This window comes from Macaca mulatta, chromosome 10, assembly GCF_049350105.2.
Source record: "Macaca mulatta isolate MMU2019108-1 chromosome 10, T2T-MMU8v2.0, whole genome shotgun sequence".
NCBI classification, from domain to species: Eukaryota; Metazoa; Chordata; class Mammalia; order Primates; family Cercopithecidae; genus Macaca; species Macaca mulatta.
The window spans coordinates 116,297,356-116,316,968 of NC_133415.1; the positions used below are offsets into that span (position 1 = coordinate 116,297,356).

The 19,613-nt window shown below is 60.9% G+C and overlaps 1 protein-coding gene across 3 annotated transcripts in view; it reads right to left on the minus strand.

Moving 5' to 3' along the window:
- The window catches only part of KCNQ2 (potassium voltage-gated channel subfamily Q member 2), a 71,648-nt gene that overhangs the window by 33,466 nt on the left and 18,569 nt on the right, over positions 1–19,613 (minus strand). For all 3 annotated transcript variants that reach the window (XM_077952188.1, XM_015148609.3, XM_015148613.3), the window contains exons 2-7: positions 13,664–13,754; positions 11,602–11,728; positions 11,024–11,199; positions 8,698–8,823; positions 4,580–4,690; positions 3,656–3,751 (exon numbers count right to left, since the gene is read on the minus strand). In XM_077952188.1, the coding sequence (XP_077808314.1) occupies positions 3,656–3,751; positions 4,580–4,690; positions 8,698–8,823; positions 11,024–11,199; positions 11,602–11,728; positions 13,664–13,754 (727 nt within the window). The remainder of the gene's footprint in view (positions 1–3,655; positions 3,752–4,579; positions 4,691–8,697; positions 8,824–11,023; positions 11,200–11,601; positions 11,729–13,663; positions 13,755–19,613) is intronic.

Consider the following 19,613-nt stretch of genomic DNA (forward strand, 5'->3'; position numbering starts at 1 on the left):
GTTGGGCCCTGGGCAACCTAAGGCACTGGGGGTATGGGTAGGGCCAGGGACCCCAACCTCCATCCTCCCAGGGCGGGGACTCAGCCTGGCTCGGGGCATGAGCCTGTGGGTTAGACTGAACCTTGCCTGGCTGGATTTCCATTCTCTATGCCTTTGTTTTGTTTTGTTTTGCGGTGCTGAAATAGACATATCCTAAAGTTCACCATTTTAGCCATTTTAAAGTGTGCGCTTCAGTGGCACCTGCACACGCAGTGCTGCGTGACCACTGCCCCTATCTAACTCCACACTTCTTCGTCGCCCCCAAAGAAACCCCCTACTACCCCCCACGTCCAGCAGGCACTCCTGGTTCCCTGGTCCCCCAGGCCCTGGCCACCGCCAGGGTGTACGGGGCTCCACGGACTTCCCCGCCCCGGGCGTTTCCTGCCAAGGACATCGCAAGCTGCATGGCCTTCCCTGTCCGGCTCCCTCCGCTGAGCGTGACATCCCCGGGGCCCATCCTCGTCGTAGCAAGGGGCAGCGCCCGCTCCTCCTCATGGGAGGATCATATGGATAAATCATATTCCGTTCATCCATTAATAGACATTTCAGCTGTGTCCACTTTTTGGTTCCTATGAGTGGTGCTGCTGTGACATTTGTGTGCACGTGTTGGTTGAAGGTCTGTAGAACGGCTGGGCTACGGGTTAACCCCACGTTTCCGAACTTTCTGAGAAATAACAAACTGCTTTCCCGGGTGGCCGCATCGTTACATTCCTCCCAGTAGGGGGCCCAGTTTCCACACATCCTACGCTTGGTTTCCCATTGGTTAACACGTCAGCCACCCTGGCCAGGCGCCGAGGCTCGCCGCACCTTGGAGGCTGAGGCAGGTGGATTGTCTGAGCCCAGGAGTTCAAGACCAGCCTGGGAAACATGGCAAAACGCTGCCTCTCCTTTAAAAAAAAAAAAAAATTAGGCAGGTACGGCGGCGCACCCCACAAGGAATTCCTTGTCAGGACTGCAGCAATCCAGACGAGATGCTGTAGGAGGAACGCTGGCCCAGCAGCGGCATCTCCACCAGTGAACGGACGCCAACTCTGGTTTTCAGCCTCCAGAGCCAGTGAACTCTGTTTCCAAGCAGCTTATGTGAACTTCTCAGCCCGGGAGAGCTTCCCTGCCCCTCCCCCTCCGGCACACGGGCAGCCTGCCACACGGGTTCATCTCTGGATGAGAGCTCCCCACCCTCCGGCCACAGTGGTTCATCTCTGGTTATAATCCTTTCTTCTAATTCCCAAACACATTGGACACGTTTGGAGGTATTTTTTCTGTTTTTTTTTTTTTTTTTTTTTTTTTTTTGTCGACAGAATCTACTCCAGGTGAAGATGCTGTGAACAGTGTTGAAATGACAAGAAGGATTCAGAACATTAAATAAACTTAGTTGGTAAAGCAGTGGCAGTGTCTGGGAGGACTGACTGCGAGGCTGAAAGCAGTTCCACTGTGGGTAAAATGCTATCCAACAGCATCGCATGCCACAGAGAAATCTTTCGTGAAAGGAAGAGTGAATCGATGCGGCAAACCTCATTCTTGCCTTATTTTAAGAAATCGCCACAACCACCCCAGCCTTCAGCAGCCCCACCTCATCAGCAGTGGCCGCCGGCATCGAGGTGAGACCCTCTGCTGGCACAAAGATTACAACTCGCGGAAGGCTCAGGTGATTGTTAGTATATTTTAGCAATTAAGTATTTGTAAGTGAAGGTACGTGCAGTGTTTTACTGGTTTTTAGACATAATGCTACTGCACACTCAGGCTACAGCATGGTGTAAACATAACTTTTTTTTTTGAGACGGAGTCTCACGCTGTTGCCCAGGCTGGAGTGCAATGGCGCGATCTTGGCTCACTGCAACCTCCGTCTCCCGGGTTCAAGCAATTCTGCTGCCTCAGCCTCCTCAGTAGCTGGGATTACAGGCATGAGCCGCCATGCCTGGCTAATTTTTTTATATTTTTAGTAGAGATGGGGTTTCACCATGTTGGCCAGGCTGGTCTCGAACTCCTGACCTCAAGAGATCTGCCCACCTCGGCCTCCCAAAGTGCTGGGATGACAGGTGGGAGCCACGGTGCCCGGCCTGTAAACATAACTTCCACATGCACTGGGAAACCACGAAATTCGTGTGACTCACTTTATTGCTGTTATCTCTATTGCAGTGGTCTGGAACCATGGCTGCAGGACCTCTGAGGTGTGCCTGTGGAGAGGCCCAACGGTGCTCTGGAAATGTGCACCAGCTGCTGTTAAGAGTGACCTTCGAGGGGAGCAGGGCGCACGGGACCCTGGGTGCTCAGGTGCTGCCTTTTCTGGCACTGTTTTAACCTTTTCACCACATGTACGTGGTCATTTTTTAAACCATCAATAGTGGAGTGAGAGTTGGGGGCATTTTTGTTCTTCTTTATAATCTTTTGCATGAAAATAAATGGCTGTTTGTAGTTTTTATAGTGGAAGATAAATACACACCTTAAGGTGGGCTGGGCCCAGAATTTCTCCAAGACCACGAGAGGCACATCCCCTGCTGTTGCCACCGACACTCCATGGCTTGTGGCCATGTCTCCAGTCTCTGCATCTGGTCACACTGCTTTCCCCTCCTCTGTGTCAAATCTCCTTCTTATAAGGATGCATGTCATTGCATTTAGGGCCCACCTGGTGTAACCCAGGCTTATCTCCATCTCAAGATCTGCTGTCTGAGACAGGGAGAGAGCCTATAGCCACATCCAGCTGGCAGGGACCTGGTCAGTTCTGAGGGTCCAGTGGATGGAAGACTTTGGGGAGGAACTGTAAGAATGGCTGGTCCCAAGGGGGTCCTGCTGTCTGTCCATATTTTCTTTTTTTATTATTTTTTATTTTTTTGAGATGGAGTCTCACTCTGTTGCCAGTTGGAGTACTGTGGCGTGATCTCCGCTCACTGCAACCTCCGCCTCCCTGGTTCAAGCGATTCTCCTGCTTCAGCCTCCTGAGTAGCTGGGACTACAGGTGCACGCCACCACACCCGGCTAATTTTTGTATTTTTAGGAGAGACGGGGTTCACCATGTTGGCCAGGATGGTCTTGATTTCCTGATCTCGTGATCTTACCACCTCGGCCTCCCAAAGTGCTGGGATTACAGGCGTGAGCCACTGTGCCCAGCCATTGTCTGTCCATATTTTCAAGGTGGCTCAGGAATTACTTGTGGATGCCAGAGTGGTCACTGCACCCTACCTACCCCCAAATGGTGGGACGGGGCTGGGTGGGGTCCGGGCAGGCATCATCGGGGCCTACAGCCAGCATCAGGGGGCAGACGGGGTCAGGCACTGACTCTGCAGCATGTGGGCTCTGGGAGCCTCAGCCCTGCAGCTTCCGAATGGGTGCGCTCGCCTCCCAGGGTGCGGTGGAGAGGACCTGATGGCTGGGCCCCAGCGCCCACACAACACAAGGGCCACCCCAGCAGCATCTTCACACAAACCACCCTGTGCAGCCTCAGGGGTCGGAGCCATTTCTCAACACACACACTCGCATCCTGGCTCCTCCCACACATTCCCGCAGAGGGTGAGGGCTGTGGCCCCATCCGCAGATAGGGCAATGCCAAGGCCCTGGCGGCCTCTACTCCTGGACAAGGTGGGACCAGGACGAGGGCTGCGCTGGTCCCCAGGGGACTCACCTGGATCAAGCCTGCAGCCGGGTTCCGCCTCTTCTCAAAGTGCTTCTGCCGGTGCTGCTCCTGAACCTTCAGGGCAAAGCCAGACCCCAAGATGCCCTGCAATTTGTCAGGGTCAGGCCACATCCCAGGGACCCCCACACCCCAATTCATCAGGGTCAGACCACGCCCCGGGAACCCATGTCTCCCACCTTCATCAGGGTCAGACCCGTCTCCACTGATCCATACCTCCCCCACCTTCATCAGGGTCAGACCCGTCTCCACTGATCCATACCTCCCCCACCTTCATCAGGGTCAGACTGCATCCGGGGACCCGCGTCCCCACAATCCATCAGCACCAAGAGGAAAGAACCCACTGGCTTGCAGGAGACATGGCAGGGCCCACACTGAACTCAGGGTGGCCTCTCCTTCCCTTCCACCCGGAAGAGTCTGCACACCCATCTTGAAGGGCACACAGTGAAGGAACCACCGGGCCCAGCCTCTCGCCGTGCACCAGCTGCCCTGCCCTGCCCTGGGGCAACAAAGGTTGGCAGGGCCCCTCCACCTTCCTCTGAACTGGGTGGGCCTCACTGCGTGGAGATCCACGAGGGAGCTGTGTCACCAGCCGCCCTGCCCCTGGTCACAAGGACGTCCTGCTGGGCCCCACTCAGACTAAGAGGGGCCACCAGTGACTAACAGAGCCCCTGAAGCTACAGCCACAGCCCTGGGCATGCTCCTGCTAGGGCTGGGGAACCCCCCACTCCAGTCCTCGGGGAACAAGGCCTCTGACCCTGAGCTGCCACCTCCAGCTCCTGGGGGCTGTGGACCTGCTGGGAGCCGCTCCTGCCCCAGGTCCCACCCAGGGAACTGTGCCCAGGGGCCTGTGGTCACCTGGGGAGCCTACAAGACCTCGTCCCCCTCCAAGGCAGGCAGGGCAGCTGGACTTACTGCAGGAAGCGCGAAGAAGGAGACACCGATGAGGGTGAAGGTTGCCGCCAGGAGCCTGCCGTTCCAGGTCTGTGGGTACTTGTCCCCGTAGCCAATGGTGGTCAGCGTGATCTGTGGGACCACAGGCTCCGGTCACATGAAGGGCCTGCTCACACCCCTGAGGGCAGGCTAGACGCCCGCAGGCGGCTCAGGGCTTGGGCTGGGACAGATGTGGTACCACTCCCATGTCACCACCCACACAGGGGCCCAGTGAGGCCAGGGTTGGGGTCGGCCGCCCTTCATCCCCAGAGCCCTCTCTCCTCTTCCCCTACAGGCCAGAAGCAGGGTCCAGCCAAAGGCTGTGTCCCCATCTCACATCGAGAACCAGAGGCCCAGTGACGTGACTCCCACGAGGCTCGGCTAGGACGGCAGCCCTCGCCCATCCCCGCCGGGTGGAGAGCGCAGCTGGGGAGGAGGGAGTGCCGAGAGGGACCCAGAGGAACAGGCGGGGCGTGCAGGGGGCTCGCTGAGCCTGACCTGAGCTGAGGCCAGAGGAGGGGGTGGGCGGGAGGAGGCCATGATGAGAGGCGGGGGAGTGGTCCCCACCGGGCCATGGCGGGGTGGCTGCTCCTGGAGCAGGGACCCCAGGGGTTGTGTTTAGAGTTTCTCTAGGGGTGGTGGGCAAGGGGGCGGTCGGGCCAGGTTGGGCCTCCCCAGGGGTCCCAGAGAGCCCAGGAGCCCCCAGCTCAGAGCTTGGGTGAGGGAAAGTAAAGGACGGACACGTCTCCAAGCAGCTCTGACAAGAGACGCCCATGCCGGGGCCAAGGAAGGCGGGGCAGGTGCCCTGCACTCAGTGCTGGACATGTGGGGGCCGCAGCCCACCCCCCTTGCCAGAACCGCATGCACCACAAGCCAGGGGGCTCAGGACAACCGCACAGAGGCCACTCTGGCTTCGACGAGAAGGTGGGCCCGGGACAGGCCCTGGGAGGGCAGGGTCTTAGACAAACAGAGGGAGGGGTCGAGGCCTGAGCACAGACAGCGGGGCCGGGAAGGGGAGACCTCTCCCCAGGACCCGCAGCCCCACCCCGGGGAGTTTACCCCAGGCTCTGAGGACGCCGCTGTGTGGTCTGAGGACAGGGTGGGCCGGCTGGGCCGCGCCCGCTCCACACTGAAGGAAGCCGCAGCCTGGCGCGAAGTAGCACCTGCACTTGGGGGCCTCGGCTGCCGCCACCATGCGGAGTGCACAGAAGGCTCTGGGAAGGAGGCTGCCACATGGAGTGGGCGGGAGGTTGGGCGAGGCCTGGACCCAGAAACCTCTCCTGGGGAGACCAAGCCAGGACCTCAGCCCTCTACACAATTTCTTTACCAAAGGAGGCATTTTTTTTTTTTTGGTTTGTTTTTTGTTTTTTTATTTTGAGACAGAGTCTCGCTCTGTCCCCCAGGCTGGAGTGCAGTGGCAAGATCTCGGCTCACTGCAAGCTCCGCCTCCCGGGTTCATTCCATTCTCCTGCCTCAGCCTCCCAACTAGCTGGGACTACAGGTGCCCACCACCACGCCTGGCTAATTTTTTGTATTTTTAGTAGAGATGGGGTTTCACCGTGTTGGCCAGGATGGTCTTAATCTCCTGACCTCGTGATCCGCCCGCCTTGACCTCCCAAAGTGCTGGGATTACAGGCGTGAGCCACCGCGCCCGGCCAAGAGGCATGTTTTGGAAGACATGAAACAGTGACTATTGACATTCTCAACTCAACCACATGACAGCAAGGGCTGAGGGGGAAGGCAGAAAACCAAGAGGGAGAGGATGGGGACTGAGACGGAGATAGAGACAGAGAGATGGAGACAGAGAGATAGAGAGATAGAGGCAGACATAGAGACAGAGAGGTATGGGCCTGGCACGGTGGCTCACACCTGTAATCCCAGCACTTTGGGAGGCCAAGGCCGGTGGATCGCTTTAGCCCAGGAGTTCAAGACCAGCCTGGCCAACATGGTGAAACCCTGTCTCTACTAAAAATACAAAAATTAGCCAGGTGTGGTAGTGCACACCTGTAATCCCAGCCACTCAGGAGGGTGAGGCAGGAGAATCACTTGAGCCCGGGAGGTTGAGTCTGCAGTGAGCTTTGACTGCACCACTGCACTCCAGCCTGGATGATAGAGGAAGATCCTGCCTCAAAAAAAAAAAAAAAAGAGAGAGAGAGAGATGGCAGAGAGATGGGCGGGGCAGCGAGACATGGACCCTAGCTAGAATGTTGTGGGGGACAGGGGAGTCGAAAGAAGCCAGAGAATCCCAGAGCAGCTTCCAAGCCCGGGTCCCACTGAGGGCCAGGTCTGTGAAAGGGGGCCAGGCCCTCCACCCTCCCCAGGGGGGTCACATGGATGGGACACTGTCACACACAGCTCTCCGAAAATTTCTGCCCCTGAAATGTTCCCAGCTGCCATCCGACCTGCTCCTTCAAAGTAGGCGCCAACTCAAGGGAAAGGAAGCTGGAGACCTGGCAGATGGGCCCTGGCCTGCCGGGGAGGTGAGGGCGGGATTCCCCCCACACTGGTGAGGACCCCCAAAGGCTGCAAGAAAGGGAAATTGGGGGTAGAGCTCATCCTATCCCAGTAGGAAGCACACAGTTAGTGTGTTTGAATCAGAAATACCAGCATCTCTATTTGCTGTTTAAGACTAATCAGGTAAACCCCAAAGAAAAACACAGAAGCAGCCGTAGCCGCAGCCACGGCAGAGGGACCCAGCGGGGAGGGCACCGTGACCACAGAGCGGGGCTGTATTCTCACCATAAGGCTTAGGAACTGTCTGACATTTAAAAATATACACAAGCATTACTCAGAAAAAACACCCAAATAAAAACCCCAATTCAATCGTAAAGATAAGAAAACTTGCCCACAAAAGACCTGGGGGATGGGCTTGTCCCCACTGAAAGCCCGAGGGCCCGGCAGTCACAGCTCAGGATGCCCTGGGCCTCACGCTGACCCTACGGTGGGGCCTGAACCAGAGCCAGGTCGTCTGCCTGGTCCACAGCCTGGGCCCCGGGGCACGCTCAGCTCTCAACCCCCACCCAAGCCCTGCCTGGGAAGACAGTGCCTGGGTCTCATGAAATTAATAACTTCAGATCAGCTGCATCCAGCTTAGGCACCAGGTGGAGCTGCCCACACCTTTCCCGCAGGGCTGAGCCCACTCAGCCAGCGTGTGCGGGGCTGGGCCTGGGGTCTGGTCTCAGCCTCCGAGAAGACCACAGACCCCGCCCCTGCACACCACCAGCCTGAGGGTGTCTGTGGCCCCAGGTGAGGAGGAGCCCAGGGCCCAGATCTGTTCAGACCTGATCAGAGTGGGGCCTGCAGAGCCACCTGGTCTCCAAAAACACAGAGCCTCGGAGATCCCACGTCCACCCCACTCCAGGGGGTCCTTCAGAAGGCTTCCAGGAACCCTCTCGACAGGGGTGACTTGCTCCGAGAGAAGCCCGGCCACAGCACAGGGACAGGTGGCCAAGAAAGTGGGCTGGGGTCCCGGCAGCAGGGAGGCCAGGGAGGGGGTGACCAGTAGAGGGGCCACAGACCCACAGGCTCCAGACCACCCTGGACAGACAGGCTGGAGGCTGAGCTGGGGCCAGAGGATCGGCTGCCCTTCAAATTCTCTCCTCTCTCACCCTGAGGGGCAGGGCCAGGGGTGGGGGCCAGGAACAGGAAGGCCCAGGACAGTGGCAGCCAGCCATGGGCACAGAGGGCAAAGCCTCCCACTCACCCACCCCCACAGCCACCAGGTCATGGGGTTGGTCCCTGGACCAGGGTTGCCCAGGACAGATCTCCTAGAGATGCCGCTTCTCCCCCTTCCCCCAACGATCAGGACACAGAGCAGGTGTAGGATCACTCAGGAGGAAGGATGATGCCCACCACAGCTGAGCTCAGGCCCCATGGGGCCCAGCCCTCCCCACCTGCTCCCCCGCCAGCGTGGCAACCGCCACCCCGCCTCAACCACGAGCCATCATGACCACGGGCGGCCAGCAGGTGGCCCCAAAGAGATGTATGGAGCCGGCTCAGCCAGCGACAGTCTGGTCCCAGCACAGTGACAAGGGCACGTCCTCAGTTGGTGGGCAGGTGGGACAGCAGGGAAAGGGAAAGCCACAATGACCACAACTCACCAGGCCCCACCAGAGTGCATCTGCGTAGGTGTCAAAGTGGTCGTTCTCCCCCTTCTCTGCCAAGTACACCAGGAACGAGGCCAGGATGAGACAGAGGAAGCCGATGTACCAGGCAGTGACCAGCTCCTGAGAGGTAGAAGGTACCACCATCATCACCACCATCACATCACCATCACTACCATCATCACCACCACCACCACCACCATCACCACCATCACCACCACCATCACCACCACCACCACCACCATCACCACCGCCGCCATCACCGCCACCACCGCCACCGCTGCCACCACCGCCGCCGCCACCATCGCCGCCGCCACCACCGCCGCCGCCATCACCATCACCACCACCACCATCACCACCATCACCACCATCACCACTACCACCACCACCACCACTACCATCACCACCACCATCACCATCACCACCACCACCACCACCACCATCACCACCACCATCGCCACCACCGCCATCACCGCCACCACCGCCACCACCGCCACCACCGCCACCACCGCCACCGCCACCACCATCACCGCCGCCACCGCCGCCGCCGCCACCACCGCCACCGCCATCCACCATCGCCACCACCACCACCACCACCATCACCACCGCCACCACCACCGCCACCGCCACCACCACCGCCGCCACCACCGCCGCCGCCATCACCACCACCATCACCACCACCACCACCATCACCACTACCACCACCACCACCACCACCATCACCACCACCACCACCATCGCCACCACCGCCACCGCCACCACCATCACCACCGCCACCACCATCACCACCATCACCACCGCCACCACCACCACCATCACCATCACCACCACCATCACTATCACCACTGCCACCACCACCACCACCACCACCACCGCCATCCCCACCTCCGCCATCACCATCACCACCATCACTATCACCACCACCATCACCACCACCACCACCATCGCCACCACCACCATCACTGCCACCACCACCAGCACCACCACCACCATCACCATCACCATCACCACCGCCATCACCACCACCACCACCACCGCCACCACCACCACTGCCACCACCACCACCGCCATCACCGCCATCACTGCCATCACCACCTCCACCACCATCACCACCGCCACCACCACCACCACCGCCATCACCACCGCCACCATCACCACCACCACCACCATCGCCATCACCACCACCACCATCACCATCATCATCACCACCACCATCACCATCATCATCACCACCACCACCATCACCACCATCACCACCACCACCACCATCACCACCACTACCATCCCCACCCGCCACCTGCCTCCAGGAGCACTGCAGCCTCGCCAGCCATCCCACTTTGGGCTCTGTCTCCAGGGATATGGGGGCTGGACCCTTCTGAGGCCAGTAGAGGCTCCACGCCAGAGTTGGTGGCAGGGCTGGCACAGGGGAACCTGCAGGGGCCACTGGCTTCACCATCTTAGCTACAGCAGCCCCTTCCCCTGTGCTTCCTGGCCTGGGCAACAGCGGCTCGCATGGCCGGCCCACCACTTCCTCCAGGGTCAGCAGCGTCTATCCTGCGGCCAGCAGGGCTGGAGAATCTTGGGACTGTTGAGACCCTCCCCCAATCTCCCTGAGCCTCCAGGCACAGATGTGAAAAAGGTGAAAACTGCAGTCAGCATTCAACCCCCACAGCATCCAGGGAAGGAAGGGGGCCACTGGGGGCTGACCCCTGCCTGTTCTGCAGCCAAAACCACCACCCTGGCAGGGCTCAAGAGGGAAGAAAATGGGGAAGGGCCGTTTGAGCAAATGAGCCCACCCGTGAGCAGGGTGGACAGACAGACAGCACGGTCTGGCAGGATGGGGTCTCGGTCACTGGGGCGCCTGGGGCCCCTGGAACTCAGCATGTGTGCCTACAGCCACCCCGTGGGTTCCCCGGCCAGCAGCCGCCACAAGCCGCAGCTTAAACAACCACCAGGCAGGTGACTAGTGCGATATATTGATCCAGGCACTAAAAACCCAGGAAAGAAGACGCCCAGCCACAGAGCCAAGGGTTCGCGGCAGGAAGGTGGGGGTGGCAGGGGCCGAAACGGCCTGGCCTGGCCTTTCGAAAAAGCAGCTTTCTGGAGACAGACGACAAAGATGGACCAAGCCATGGGAAGAAGCAGAGAAGAAAGGGGAGGGAGGCTCGTTCACACCTGATGGGCTCCAGCCAGAGCCACCACTGACCTCCATCCCTCCAGCCAGGGCTCCCGGAGCAAACCCCAGGCAGTGGTGGGGCCCAGTCTGGGCCAGGACCCTTGCTGGCTGGGGGCGCCCATCGCCAGCCTCGGCGCCATGACTCACCTTGCTGTGGGCATAGACCACAGAGCCCAGTAGCTTCCAGGTGCCTCCCCGCCGGTCCATGCGGATCATCCGTAGAATCTGCAGGAAGCGCAGGCTCCGCAGCGCGGATGTGGCAAAGACATTGCCCTGGGAGCCGGCGGCCAGCACCGCAATGGAGGCGATGAGCACCATGATGTCTACAAAGCGGGCATAGACTGGTGAGCTGGTGGGCCGCCCCCTGCACCCACGTGGAGAAACCCCCACCCCAGGTTCCAGGAGGCTGTGCAGAGGGGCGGGAAGGTGTATGCCCAGCACCTGGTGTGGGCTCTGTCGGGGCCCAGGAAGGACATGACTATCATCCACCTGCCTGCAGGGCCTGGGACGGGCAGCCCGGCACAACATCCCTCTTCCTGACATTTAGGCCGGGTTAACCACAGGCTCTGACTCCAAGTCAGCAGGTGAGATGAAACTTCCAGAAGGAGCCAGTCCTGCCCAGCCTCTCTGGCCCACGTAGACCTAGCCCCAGCTCCCCCCAGTGCTGAGTCTGTCCCTGGGTCCCTGGCCCCGATTCCAGCAATGCCGCCCCCACCAGGCCTCACCAATCACACAGAACGGCTTCCGGGCAAACTTGAGCCGTCCCCTCCAGCCACGGTACCGGCAGCAGCAGCCTGCGGCCCAGATCCGCACGAAGTACTCCACGCCAAACACCACGATAGTCACGATTTCCTGCAGGGGAGGAAAGCTGAGGCCACCTCGAGACACGGGGGAGGCCCTGGGGGCCCAGCCTGGCCCCCCACAGGGGCAGTTCTGGCCCAAGGACCAAGCCGCAGGACAGGAGGCCCCCAAAGGAAACTGCAAGCTTGGACTGACCCACACAGGGCCCCATCCCTCTCTAGCCTCTGGGCAGCAAGGTTTAGGCCCTCTGGAGACCGTGCATCCGGGAACACAGCTGAGCACGAACACCATGGGGCCACCCTCCCCACCTCCCTGTCTGCGCTGGGGGCTCTATCTGAGCTAGGGGACCCTGTCTGAACGGGGGGGCCTGTCTGAGCTGGGGGGCCCTGTCTGAGCTGGGGCACCCTGTCTGAACGGGGGAGGGCCTGTCTGAGCTGGGGGGCCCTGTCTGAGCTGGGGGGCCCTGTCTGAGCTGGGAGGCCCTGTCTGCACTGGGGGGCCCTGTCTGAGCTGGGGGCCCTGTCTGAGCTGGGGAGCCTGTCTGAGCTGGGGGGCCCTGTCTGAACAGGGGGGGCCTGTCTGAGCTGGGGGGCCTGTCTGAGCTGTGTGGGCCCTGTCTGAGCTGGGAGGCCCTGTCTGCACTGGGGGGCCCTGTCTGAGCTGGGAGGCCCCGTCTGCACTGGGGGGCCCTGTCTGAGCTGGGAGGCCCTGTCTGCACTGGGGGGCCCTGTCTGAGCTGGGGGCCCTGTCTGAGCTGGGGGGCCTGTCTGAGCTGGGGGGCCCTGTCTGCACTGGGGTGCCCTGTCTGAGCTGGGGGGCCTGTCTGAGCTGTGTGGGCCCTGTCTGAGCTGGGGGCCCTGTCTGAGCTGGGGAGCCTGTCTGAGCTGGGGGGCCCTGTCTGAACAGGGGGGGCCTGTCTGAGCTGGGGGGCCTGTCTGAGCTATGTGGGCCCTGTCTGAGCTGGGGGGCCTGTCTGCACTGGGGGGCCCTGTCTGAGCTGGGGGCCCTGTCTGAGCTGGGGGGCCTGTCTGAGCTGGGGGGCCCTGTCTGAGCTGGGGGGCCTGTCTGAGCTGTGTGGGCCCTGTCTGAGCTGGGGGGCCTGTCTGAGCTGGGGGGCCTGTCTGAGCTGGGGGGCCTGTCTGAGCTGTGTGGGCCCTGTCTGAGCTGGGGGGCCTGTCTGAGCTGGGGGGCCTGTCTGAACTGAGGGGTCCTGTCTGAACTGGGGGACCCTGTCTGAGCCAGTGGGGGGCCTGCCCTGTCTGAGTTGGGGGATGCACAGCAGGGCTGAGCTGAGGGAAGGCCCCAGGTAACTACAAAGGGGGTCACAGCCTCCACCCAGACTTTGGGCAGCCCCAGGACAGAGGGGCAGGGCGGGCAGTAGAGGGGGGTGCATTCGGATGGGGATCAGTCTCCTCGAGGGCCCCCTACCCCGTTACCAACAGCGACACAGGAACTGCACTCCCGTTGCCATGGTGCCCACCCTGCCCTGGCACAGGGTTGCTGCAAGCGTCACAGCCCCCACCCCGACGCCCACGTCTGCCGTCTGCTGGGGACACCCCACAGCTCTGGCTCCAGAGATAGATAACGTGGGGAGGGAAAGGGAGGGAAGGAGGGAGAGTGGACCTGCCCAGGGTGGGGTGATGGAGGCGGGGCTGTCAGCCACTGTGAGGTCACCATGAGGGGTGAGGTGAGGGCTGAGTTACAGCCAGGGTGGGGCTGGGGCACAGCCAGGGCTGTGGGGCTGGGGGCAGGTGGGAGCTGACAGAGCACAAAGACATGGCCGGAGCTGGGGCTGCGGGGGCTGGGACGGGGCTGGAGGCAGCAGGGCAGGGGAGAGGCATCGGTGGTGGGGGTGGGGGAGGCCTTCACAGGAAGCCAGGGTTGGGGGCATCAGAGGCCCTGTAGTAACAGGAATGAGGGACAGATGCCCAGCAGCTCTGGCTCCTTCCTGGGCCCCTCCAGCCCCCACCCTCTCGCGGGGCTCACCAGGATGTAGAGGGCCCCCTCCGAGCTCTTCTCATACTCCTTGATGGTGGAAAACACAGACAGCACGAGGCAGGAGAACACCAGGAGGAACCTGGGGGCAGGGAGCGCGTGCTCAGCCAGGCCACAGCAGGGCACCAGCATGGCTGCGTCTCCAGAACGCAGGACCCCACTCCCCACCCGCCCCACCAGAGTCCACTCGGGCCAGAGGGCACCCCCACAGCCACCTCCCGGGACCCCAAACTCCACAGTGGCACCGTGCGCAGCTGCCTCCTCCAGGATGCACCCCCTCTCCACTCTGGCCCTGCCCCCTCTGTCGGGTTTCAGCCTGGTAGCCTCATCCTTCGGCAACGTCTCCAAAACTCTGAGTCAAATGGGAACAGCAAGGCCCACCCATCGACGGCTGCAAACACAGGAACAAGCAAAACCCCTGGGGCAGAAGGCACCGGATCAACCTTCCCTGCTCCTCGCTCTCAGCCACCTCCTCCAGACCCCAACGCAGAGGGCTTCTCTGCCAGTTAAATCCGGAGCCAAGCAACAAGAGCTCCTGGGATCACCACCTTTCCAGCCTCGTCCTGGCTGCCAGGAGGCTCAGTGTCTCCTTCCTCCTGGGTTGCAGGTGCCTCCTCCCACCAGTGACTTCCACCGTGATTGCTCTTCCCATCCACGTCCCACGCGATTACCTCACTCACTGATCCTTCTTCAACTTCCCCTCAGACGCTCAAGTTCATGCCCCACCAAAATTCCCCCAAATGCATGTTTTTTGTTTGTTTTGTTTTGTTTTGAGATAGAGCTTCACTTGTCACGCAGGCTGGAGTGAAATGGCGCGATCTCGGCTCACTGCGAGCTCCGCCTCCCAGGTTCAAGCGATTCTCCTGCCTCAGCCTCCAGGGGAGCTGGGATTACAGGCATGTGCCACCAAACCAGGCTAATTTTTGTATTTTTTAGTGGAGATGGGGTTTCATCATATTGGCCGGGCTGGTCTCGAACGCCTGGGCTCAAGTAATCCTCCCGCCTCGGCCCCCCAAAGGGCTGGGATTACAGGTGTGAGCCACCATGCTTGGCCCAAATGCATGACTTCTCCTCAGCCCTGCATCCTCCTCTGATACAAGCGGCTCTGCTACGCTTGCTCCCTTGCCCACCCCAGAAAGCTGCAGACGGGAGGAGCCCGCCACCCCCCAAGACCCTGCCGCGGGAACCCGGCTTGTGGCCACCCACGTAGTAGAGACACAGCAGATCTCCCAGCTCTTCCTGGGAGCAAAGCTGTGCCACCCAGAGCCTCAAGCTGCCGCTGTGGCAGGAAAGCCAGCTCCGGCGTGCTGAAGTCGCCGGACACACACCAGAGAGAAACCCACTTCGCGGGAAGCAAACGCTTTGTCCCGTTTACATTTTTCGCAGGTGTTCTGGGATGTGAAGGGAACGTGTCCAACATCCAAGTCCTTGGTCACAGCCATAAAGGAGGCGGCGCGTGGTCCCCTCGACCGTGTTGCTGCCTCTCGTTCCAACCGTGCTCAGAATCAGGAGCGGCGGGGACAGAGCCACAGAGCAGCCGCTTCCCCGTGTCCGTGCCCTGTGCTGTCTTCACACTCGCCATCACCTTGCACACCCGGCGGCACCGCACGGCTGCCACGGAGCCGGCGGGGCCCTCCTATGTCTCAAACCCGAGCCCTTCCCCGGCGCCCACATCCAGGTAGGAGAGTCCCCACACTCAGGATCTCCTGCCCTCTGTCCCCGAAGCAGTGCTGCAGTCCAGCCTGGGTTCTGGGGCACTGTCCCGGCTCCCCTCTCCCCATTCCCACAGAGGAAATAGTCCTTGGATGCCCGGACCTGCAGGGCTGAGACGCTGGGCCGGGTTGCTGGGCGGGGGCACCGGGCCAAGACACTGGGCCGGGACGCTGGGCAGGGGTGCTGGGCGGGGGCGCTGGACCGAGACGCTGGGCCGGGGCGCCCAGCACACACGCCGGACAAGCGTGGCCACAGAGGCCCAGCAGAGGTCACAGGCCCAACACACACGCCGGACGAGCACGGCCCCTTCCAGAGGTCACAGGCCCAGCACACATGCCAGACGAGCGTGGCCGCAGAGGTCACAGGCCCAGCACACATGCGGGATGAGCACGGCCGCAGAGGCCCAGCAAGACCACCACACATGGGGTCAGGGCTGGATCTCCCTCGCCAGGTGGCTTCAGGCTTCCAGGAATAAGGCAGCACTGATGCCGGGCCCCGCTCCCGGGACCCGGGGCTACCAGAGGTGTGGGAGGCCATGGGTGCCCCAGGCAAGGGTCAGGACTCCCTGAGGCAGCACTGGGCGCTGCAGTCACCCCTGGGGGCAGAGACTGAGAAGACGGCTGGGGAGGTGGGGGAAGCCAGGGGATCCCTAGCCCAGAGGTCACACAGGGTCATGGTGGGGTCAGGTGGGGTCAAGGTTGAACAAGAGTGGCAGGTGCCGGCCGGGCGCGGTGGCTCAAGCCTGTAATCCCAGCACTTTGGGAGGCCGAGACGGGCGGATCACGAGGTCAGGAGATCGAGACCATCCTGGCTAACACGGTGAAACCCCGTCTCTACTAAAAAATACGAAAAACTAGCCGGGCGAGGTGGCGGCGCCTGTAGTCCCAGCTACTCGGGAGGCTGAGACAGGAGAATGGCGGGAACCCGGGAGGTGGAGCTTGCAGTGAGCTGAGATCCGGCCACCGCACTCCAGCCTGGGCAACAGAGCGAGACTCCGTCTCAAAAAAAAAAAAGAGTGGCGGGTGCCCAGGTGAGAGCTGGCAGAGCAGCGTCTGTGGAGCCAGGGCTGTGGGGACTCGGAAGCAGGGGAGGGCAGGCCTGTGCACAGAGCCCTTGGCATAACTAACTCCATCTTAGAAAAAGACTCCATTTTGTCTCGCAGGGCACTCTACCGAGAAGGAAAAGATGTTCTGTTTAAGAACCAAAAAGCAAAAAAACAAGAAAAACTGGCCGGGCATGGCGGCTCACGTCTGTAATCCCAGCACTTTGGGAGGAGGCCGAGGTGGGCAGATCACTTGATGTCAGGAGTTCAAGACCAGCCTGGCCAATATGGTGAAATTCCATCTCTACTAAAAATACAAAAATTAGCCAGGCGTGGTGGCACGTGCCTGTAATCCCAGCTACTCGGGAGGCAGAAGAATCGCTTGAACCCAGGAGGTAGAGGCTGCAGTGAGCCAAGACCACGCCACTGCACTCCAGCCTGGGTGATAGAGCAAGACTCTGTCTCAAAAAAAAAAAAAAAGAAACAAATAAAAAAAATAGAGCCCAAGTCCAACCAGATAAGGACACACAAGCCCGTCTGCCGTGCTCAGTTCTCCCTGGAGGCCTCTGTCTTCACCGCCATCTCACAGCTGCCTGCAGCAGCCCAGGCCAGGCCTCTGGGCTGGTATTAACCCTCTGTCCTGTGTCTTTTTCCTCATGATGTTAAACCTGACTTTGGGTGGAACGTGGAACCTGACCGGGTGAGCACACGGCAGTGTACGGCCTGCAGCACTGACCGGCGTGGAGTGGCCGTGACCGCAGTGTGACCCAGAAGCTCTAGGGAGAACCTGCCTGCTTGGGAACTCCACGTAGCTCGTGGCGTCTGTGACTGAAACAGCATCAGTGAAAGTCTGACCTTGTGGAAAGACACAAACCTGAGTGGACCTCGTGTCAAGCCCGTCCTGTGTGCAAAGTGCCTCCAGGACCCGGGGCCTTGGGCAAGCTCCATTCAGCCAAGAGCAAGAGGGTGACCGAGCCACTCCAGGTTCAATTCACGGCGGACACCCACATGGCTTCCCTCGGCCCGGACCCAGTCATCTCCCCCATGAACACCCCCTGGATGTGGGGAGGCCGGCATGGCCCCCTGTAGCCCCCCTCCAGCTCGCTGGAGACCCCCACATCCAGGCAGCCTGAGTCCTCCAGCCTGGGCAGGCACAGTCCCCGTAGGTCTGCCTTCCGACTCGCCAGCAGCGGCCTCTGCTGCGCCGCCGGGAACGTTGTCCAGGGCAGGGAAGGCGGGGCACAGGGTGGTGCTCCCGAGACCTGCCGCGGGAAGGACCACGGCCGTGTTTCAGAAGCACCCAGGACCATGCGGTCTGAAGCAGAGGTGGAGGTTTCGGGCACAGGCAGCCCGGCCGAGGTCAGCCCCACCACCTGCCCATCCCAGCACCAGAGCCAATCGAGGCCAGGCACTCCTGAGCCACCGGCGACAGTGGTAGAAACCGTGCCTCTGAAGGCTCTGGCCACCGAGCACCCACACCAGAGATGGAGGTGCAGGGGCCAAAGCCACATTTTAAAGCATCTCATGTGAAAACTGTCAGCATCTCTAGCGTGAGCCCCAGTTCACATTCCACCCACACCCTCGCCGAGGACGTCCCAGCCCCGTGCCATTGAGAAGCAATAATCCAGCGCCCGCCTCTGAGCCGAGGGCTTCGTAAAGTGCAGCTGCAGCTTCACTGCGACCCTTAAAAAGCCAGTGATGGTCAGTGCCCACAGCCCCCACACGGCCGCCAGCGTCTACAGCACTCGGACCAGGCCAGGCGGGGCCAGCGGCTGCCTGCCCTCTGCCTTCCCCCGATCGCCAGCCTCCCCTCCCTCCTTGTCCCCCTTGCGACCATGTATCGAGGGGACACCACAGCAGGGGTGGGCCCGTGAGGCCGGCCACCTCCGTGTCTCCAGGCTCAGCATCCACTGACCATCCTGCGGGATCCACAGACGACAGGGGTTGTGTCTCTGGGCTCAGCATCTGCTGACCGTCCTACAGGATGACAGGGGCTGTGTCTCTGGGCTCAGCGTCCGCTGACCATCCGTCCTGTGGGATCCACAGATGACAGGGGCTGTGTCTCCGAGCTCAGTGTCCGCTGACCGTCCGTCCTGCGGGATCCACAGATGACAGGGGCTGTGTCTCCGAGCTCAGTGTCCGCTGACCGTCCGTCCTGCGGGATCCACAGATGACAGGGGCTGTGTCTCCGAGCTCAGTGTCCGCTGACCGTCCGTCCTGCGGGATCCACAGATGACAGGGGCTGTGTCTCCGAGCTCAGTGTCCGCTGACCGTCCGTCCTGCGGGATCCACAGATGACAGGGGCTGTGTCTCCGAGCTCAGCGTCCACTGATCATCCGTCCTGTGGGATCCACAGATGACAGGGGCTGTGTCTCCGAGCTCAGCGTCCACTGATCATCCATCCTGTGGGATCCACAGACGACAGGGGCTGTCTCTGGGCTCAGTATCCGCTGACCATCCGTCCTGTGGGATCCACAGATGACAGGGGCTGTCTCCGAGCTCAGCGTCCGCTGACCGTCCGTCCTGCGGGATCCACAGATGACAGGGGCTGTGTCTCTGGGCTCACCGTCTGCTCACTGTCCTGTGGGATCCACAGACGACAGGGGTTGTGTCTCTGGGCTCAGCGTCCACTGACCATCCTGCGGGATCCACAGACGACAGGGGCTGTGTCTCTGGGCTCAGCGTCCGCTGACCGTCTGTCCTGCGGGATCCACAGACGACAGGGGCTATGAATGCAGTTTGTCCCTAACGCCTTATTCCTCAGGTGAAAACTTTCTAAAGAGAAACGTCTAGAAAGAGAAGACCCATTGGTCATGCTAAGGTTGCTCTAGAAAAGCAGGATACATGCTTCATTCTTTTGATTTTCTCGGTGTAAGTTTTCAAAATCGGATCAGCTCCTTGAGGTCTTCCAGAGGAGGGAGATTGGGTGCGGTCATTTGCTTTTTTTCTGAGGACCGTGATGAAGCCATGGCTCCAGCTACCCGAATCAGCCCGTCCACCTTTGCCCAGCGGGAGCGTGGCCGCCAGAGCAGCTCATTTCATCTGCGGATGCCCAGGGTCCTTTCTACCCCCGTCAGTTCTGCCCGCACCGGCCTCTCTGCGATGTCTCCCCAGGTCCCTCCAGGCAGGAGGAGGGAAGGTCATTCCATCATGGACAGAAAGGCTAGAGGGCCCCACAGGCCATGT